At 37.3% G+C, this 6,951-nt stretch overlaps 1 protein-coding gene across 1 annotated transcript; it reads right to left on the bottom strand.

The window, feature by feature from the left end:
* Positions 1 to 2,008: 2,008 nt before the first annotated feature.
* LOC129001441 (AN1-type zinc finger protein 6-like) lies at positions 2,009 to 2,815 on the bottom strand. The gene has a single exon (XM_054428711.1). The coding sequence runs from the start codon at positions 2,538 to 2,540 to the stop codon at positions 2,091 to 2,093; it is 450 nt and encodes a 149-aa protein (XP_054284686.1). The 5' UTR covers positions 2,541 to 2,815; the 3' UTR covers positions 2,009 to 2,090.
* Positions 2,816 to 6,951: the final 4,136 nt, after the last annotated feature.

Raw genomic sequence — 6,951 nt, 5'->3', positions numbered from 1 at the left:
CTCTCAATTCCGTCATCTACTGTTGCAGCATACAGTATGCGATCCACACATCCTTGACTGTAGCACCCCGGAGATCTGCAGAAACTGTTCATAATTACCACTGATGGCTCGAGATTGGACCAACGACTCACCATAACGAAACGAACCGAGGTAATCCATCCACGTCTGTCTATTTGCATGTGAAATGACAGGGAAAGAGTAGCAATCAGGCCTTGCGCAACGGTGGTCTGTATCTGTGAGCTATGCTACTTCTTTATCACTGACCTTGCCGTCGTAACCACCACAAGGAGCGGCAGATAAGCTTGTAGAGCTGCGGAATTCCGCAACTATGTTGAACCGTAATGATCGGCGTCGCCAAAGGAGCCGTAGCGACGGTTTTGGTTATCTTTACGTCCCTTTGATTCCCCCCTGTTTCTACCATGTCGAATAAATCGCGCTAATTCAACGTCTTGTCTATGTTGACGCTTGATAACGCAAGGCTCAGTAGGTCGAAGGGACAGGATGGCTCAAGTTTGCCAGGATACCGCAGGGTGGGAAACATCCGGGAGAAAACAATATTTTTCCTAGGTTTTTCATGAGTGTCTTACGTGTATCGTCTCGCTAAGAAATGTCGTCTTTAACGATTTTTTTCAAACAATTACGTACTCTTTGTACTTAATATTCCTTTATAGTATCAGGAGATGGAGGATTGTACGTTTCACTTAGTAAAATGATTAAGATTGAACAAAGTTAGCATTAGATTAGGTTAGTAGTTAGATTAGGCACAGTGAACTGTCCAAGAATGAAGAAATTAATGCAATTGCGTTTGGTGGGGAAATCAACTACTGAATAACCCATTAAAACGTATCTGAAATACACAAATGGTATATTTTGTTTATACATACCTTGACTCATACTGTATTCCCTTGAATTTCAAATAGTTTACCGAAAATTGTAACGAGTCTCGTGTGACGTTTATCCCTAATACTGTGGTTAATGTGTTTATGTTATGTGTCAACATGATTTGTGGATTTCACACCCTTGTGAGATCAAATGAATCCTCACATTGTTGTAAGGTGATGTTTACAATGTAGGGAAAGATCACTGACATTACCTGCCCCTTCAAGAGGGCTTCATCCACTGGAACGTGGCACGCTGCACATTTCCATTAGTTATTGATGTAACTTAACCCCTAGCCTGTAGAACGTAAACCACTCTTTCCACTATTCCAGCCACGCCCAAATATGAGATGATCCGTCCCCGGCCTTGCGATGTTACAAGTACATGTTTCACCCTTCTCAGCAATGCAGCATACAAGGCCAGACAAGCGGCTTGTCAAGGTGTTATCACCTCGCATCTCTACCAACTACCCATCAGATTACAAGACCATGTGTCAAATTGTGTTTTTATTCCAACCACTCCATGTAATTTGCTGATAAGATCGGACTAATGATGCATTATAGTTGTCATCAGACCTGAAATAAGTACAAGAAAAGATGGATATGGGGAAGAGGTGCGTTACGAAATTGAAGGAGATATTAAAGTAATTGCGATAGTTTGCATTTTGATTTTAGCACATTATGTTACGGAAAGTTTATTTCTCTCCTAAATCATTTGTCCGAAACCACCTATTAGCTTGTGTAGTAAATTGAGAGAAAAAAAATACTTCGCAGCCAAAATGTTAAAACTTACAAACTCATTCAAGAAATGTATTAAAATATTTTACTCCTTAGGTCAACCTAAAGAGTAAATGTGGTTGAGAAGAGATTGTCTTCATAAAAATAACAATCACATCTTTGTGTATAATTTCTTATCAATAATAGGCCTACTTATGTAGGCATACAAAATATATTATCATATCCAACACATCATTGTACAAGCTCCTTCCAAATTATGTATATTCTACTTCAAAAACCTTTACAAAAGAAAATTTATTTAACTATACCCCAAAAAATCAAACTTCACTCAGATCTACTAACTAATCTACTGACAAAAACACTATAAATAAATGGAAATAAACACAACGAAATGAATTTTTCTTACATTTTGTCTATAAATAACATCCAAAGTGTAACAACGCAAACTGAGACAAGTAACTCATATTGTGTCAGTCAAATCTTGGTGACTTTGTCTCTAACGATCACAGGGTTGTTCCTTCGTATTTCCTCGGCACCGAGAGCCCGATAGTCGAAGGTACAAGAATGATCTTCGGAATATCTGTGGACGCCACAATACACACCTCCACATCGACATGCGAACCCTGTCAAACCGACCTTCTTCTTACACGAGGAACATCGATTTTTCTTGTGATGCTTTTCATCGGCCTTACAATCACCAGAGTCAGGAGATAGTTGGGGATTCTCGTTAGGTTTTGAAGAGCAATTCTGTTCTGCGTTGCTTGAAGGGTGATATATCCTAGTCCCGGACGAGTTAGGCTGCTGTTGCTTCTTCTTTAGAGCTTCCTTGAAACATACTGAGCACAATCCGTCAGTAGAGGAACTGCCGTAGAAGCCACATCCTCCGCGGCACAGTGTCTGCAAAGAAGTTGCCTCCCGTTCCATCTTATATACGAACTTCAAATCTAGGAGAGAAATAAATTTAGAAAGTCAACTGTTCACTTCATGTGTTTCCTATGTAAGTATAATTACTGTGTGTGGCAGTTGAATTAACGAATGATAAGACAGTTTATGGTGTATGTAAAACCCTGGATTATGGTGAAATATTACTTACTTATTGGAACATGCTTCGATGTAACTGAACGGATCCAATTTTACAAATTTTAAAGGTAAACACAGTTCCAATGTTGATGTGCGACGAATAAAAATGATTTTGAAACAAAGTGACTCACATGATGATTTAGATTGGTCAGCTGTTGAGAATTGAAATAATCTATTTATTCTTCCCATAGAGGAACATGATTATTTTAAATGAGACATTAAACATGGTTTATGTAATTTGTTACATGTTCATCCACAGAGAAGAAATAGAAAAGTTTACTATTAATCTGCATTACAGCGCAAATAATGTTATGTAATTAAATCTATCTGCAATGGGGGTTTTCGGATAAAGCTCTAAAGATATTTATATGCTAATATAACGATTCGATTCGATTGAATATAATGTACAAACATCTCTTTTGCTGTAATGTTCTCAGTCTCCATTTTTATATTGAATATGATTTTTTATCATAATGTTATGCACATATCTAGCAAAATAAATTCGCTCTTTTACTAATTAACAATTGTTAAAATATAACATAACTTGTTTGTGGTTTTAAGTTTTTTTTAACAATGCACTTTAACTAAATATGAGATATGTATCCAACTCAGGAACAAGTGTAGACTTATAGACTAAAATTACAGAAATACTTTTAAATACACTTTTTGTACATTCAATCCAAGGCAAACAACAATGGTTTCATAAAAATCATACAAATAATATTTATTGGCGTGGACAACTTCCCGGCTAGCTGGATTTAAGTAGAATCACCATTTGAATTATTTTTCTTTGCTTCCATAACCATGTAAAATAGTCCAATTACATGCATGAAGTAAATGAAAAATTTTGATCTTGAAACGCATGCGGCATATCATAGGGGACAATTTTAACGCATATCCACGGGAAGGCCTTTTCGCCGTTAACTTCAAACATATTGTAGACCACTTGATTGCATCCATAAACAGTGAATTGTGTAAAATATTAATTTATTCATAACTGCTACCATTCATAGAGGCCTGGTTGTAATAAGTAGCGTATTTCCGTGTAACTGGTTGTCGTTGTAACCTATTATTGTCCACTTGAGGGCGATTCGGTTGCAAGGTACGTGTTATACATCAGATTAGCAACGCTACAGTAGCGGTTTGCTTTGACGGAACGGAAACTACGATCTGACTTGTTTATATGTGTTGTGTGTACGTTTAATACAAGCATGTCAGTAGTCTTTAATATATGAGCGAATATGTACACTAATGTGTGAATTTACAATTGACTTGGGCAAATCTAAACTGCGTGTTACATAATATATCATAGATTACACACACTCACTACTAGACTACTTACCATTGCGAAACACCGAATGACAATTTGAAGTGAATTTCCGGTTGTGTGGGACTTTATATTTAACTATGGATTAACCAAGTATGTACGACTATTTTGTAAAGCATTGCTTTCATGATCGTAACCAAAAAGTAACTAAATAGCGTTTTTAGGGTCGGAAATCCATATAATTTTCGTGATTACCACGATATTGCCGTAATCGTGGGAGATACGAAAGAATGTTGCTGAGATCACTGGAGACGACCAAGAAGTTTCTACGGCGTAATCAATTTCAAGAGCCAATATTATTAGTTTCGCGACTGAGTGGAATTTTCTCCGTAACCATTAGGCGAACCATAACGCTTCAATATACTAAATTATTTGTTTTTTTTAAGCTCTACAAAATGGTTTGGAAAGAAATTGTGAAACTTTGCGTTTTTAGGGTCAAAAATGGGAAAACCCTACTTTTACCCCATAAACCCCCGTTACCATCGTCCGATCATGCTTGTTCGCAAACTCGTTCGAATAAAGGTAGGTTTACACGTTTGTACAAAATTTCATCAAAATCGGATCATTTTTGCTGGAGTTATCGTGCTAACGGACATATATATGGATTTGAACGGATGGTGTTTTTTGCCTCTAGGGACCTCAAAATGAAAAAGTAAATCGGTCCCGGGTCCAGGTCTTACCATGAGTACTGCGGTGATAGCTTATTCCCTATATGGGGAATTCGCTAATACCACATAGACAACCAGGAGATGTTGGGATGCTGGAACCATAGCACGTAGTGGTTGTTGTTATTGCATATTAATACACACCAGTCTGGTTCCGCGATCCCAACGTTTCAATTAACCCGCTGTCAACGCATGCCCTAGCCGTTGCCACTGGGGCCGTACAACGAGGAGCTCCCTTCTAGTTAACAAATTGAATCTCAGATATTCATGAAACAATCATGGAGAATAACCCAACAATTACAACAACTTGTAATTTCCCTACACAGCACAGACAGGAGCTTGGCAGTCGAGGATTGGAGATAATTATAGCTTGTTTAGGTTCAAGTGTGGTGAAACTACCGGTCGAGCGTTATGAAAAATGAACAAGTCTTTGTGTGGATGATGTTTGTTTCAATCTACTGTAGAGGTTAGTGAATTATCTGACTATATCATTGCATTTAGATACTGAAAGTAGATTTCTCAACTTGTTAGGTGTGAATCATGTTTTGAAGGATAAAAGCAAGTGATATATCGTGTTATTTACCATTTTGAAATTGTATTTGAGAATGAGCAATCCTTTACATAAAAAATTGTTTTAATGTTTTTTGACTATCAGAAATAGAAAAGTATGCCCAAACATCAAAACGCACTCTGAACATTAGAGCTGATGGTTTCAAAATTATTTGTTCAGATCTATAATAATTATCTATAAGGGGGTGTCTCATCTTTTAAGTGATCTAATGAAAGGCAGCAGGTTCAAACTTGTACAGGAACCTCCAAGACGGTCATATAAACAAATAGTTAAAACACTTTTAATGGTGATAGGATTGCACTAGTGTCTCTTCATTGTAAAGTAGCATCATTGTAGTATGTAATCATATTCAGTACAATTCCTCCTCTTAGGATATACAAATATTATGCCTATGTGAAAAACCTGGCATTTTCTGCCAGGCCAAAGCTCTTTCTGTCTGGGGAAAATGCCTTTGAATTAAATCAGTAACACAATCTTCACAGTAAATGTATGGTACATGCCTCTAACAATGCTATTATTCTTTGGCATAGTTCATTGTTAACGTTCTCATATAATATCTAAGCAAACCCTATGACTTTCATATCTGTAAGGAAGGCTACCATATGTGTAAGGTATCTTCCGGAACCCTTACAAGTCGACACCGCGAGCATATCAGCAGTTTCATGCAAATAAGTCGATCAGCTGTTAGTTATCAGGCCAGCCCCCGGCGCCGTCTATCTCTATATCAATACACAAAATTACCCCGCGATATCTCCGTCAATAAAACATGTGATATCTTAATTATCAGCGAGCGTTCTCTAAGCAGCAATGTTTAGCGCGTGTTGATTTATTTAATTGCGCCAAAACCGCCGCCGGGCCCGCCAAATCGGTAAAAACCAGCGTTGATTTAGGAAGTCGACTTGAGCGATGTTAATGGCCGACAAATCGAGTTCTAGATTTGAATTTAGATTCGTTCTTATTTGCATAAACGGTTTCATGTGTGAATTAGAAAGGGCGGTTTTTACCGGTCTTTAGCTAGACAGATAAGACTGACTAATTTATGAATAGTTTGGTTCTGTATGAAGACGGATGATCTGGGATAGTGAGACTTCCTAGAGGTTTGGAATGAAGTTTTAACAACTTTATTAATTAATTCCCTAGAATGGATGTAAATATATATTTTATGTTTAGGCAAATCTTGGGTTATTTGTTTTATCACTGATCACTAAGAATTATGATCAACGGTTGTCATATTAGTTATGCTAGTTGTTGATGACATCATAAATGCAACAATTTCACGTTATTACGTTGTACTCGATATGAGTCCCCCATTTTTTTCCCTACAGTCACCCGACAAAGTTGGCTTCCTTGCACTGATTATATTACAGAAAGCTCATAATTGCTGTTTACTTACTTTGTCGCACCGTTTATACTTCGTCTCACGGTTTATACTTTGGCGCACACCAGTATTCCAACCAAACAACACAAAACAACGTGGTTTTACTATGCACATAATCCTTGTACACTTGGAAATAGGCTGGCAACACTTAGGTACTGCTACTATGATCAGCTGATCGACTATTGATACTACGATTTATTTAACCTGTCATTTCGTGTTTATATTCTACTAGCTGACCGGGCGAACTTTGTACCCTATAACATGAAAAAAGTTAAATCTACCGGCAACCTTTATAACTTATTATACCTATTATA

This window comes from Macrosteles quadrilineatus, unplaced genomic scaffold (genome assembly GCF_028750875.1).
Source record: "Macrosteles quadrilineatus isolate MER2022 unplaced genomic scaffold, UCM_ALF_1.0 Scaffold_8__2_contigs__length_117827958, whole genome shotgun sequence".
NCBI lineage: Eukaryota > Metazoa > Arthropoda > Insecta > Hemiptera > Cicadellidae > Macrosteles > Macrosteles quadrilineatus.
Note: the sequence above shows the minus strand (reverse complement) of the source record. Positions and strands in the feature narration are given on the sequence as shown.

Excerpts from the sequence above, each read along its gene's own strand:
- LOC129001441 (XM_054428711.1), bottom strand. The coding sequence starts at position 2,540 with ATGGAACGGGAGGCAACTTCTTTGCAGACACTGTGCCGCGGAGGATGT.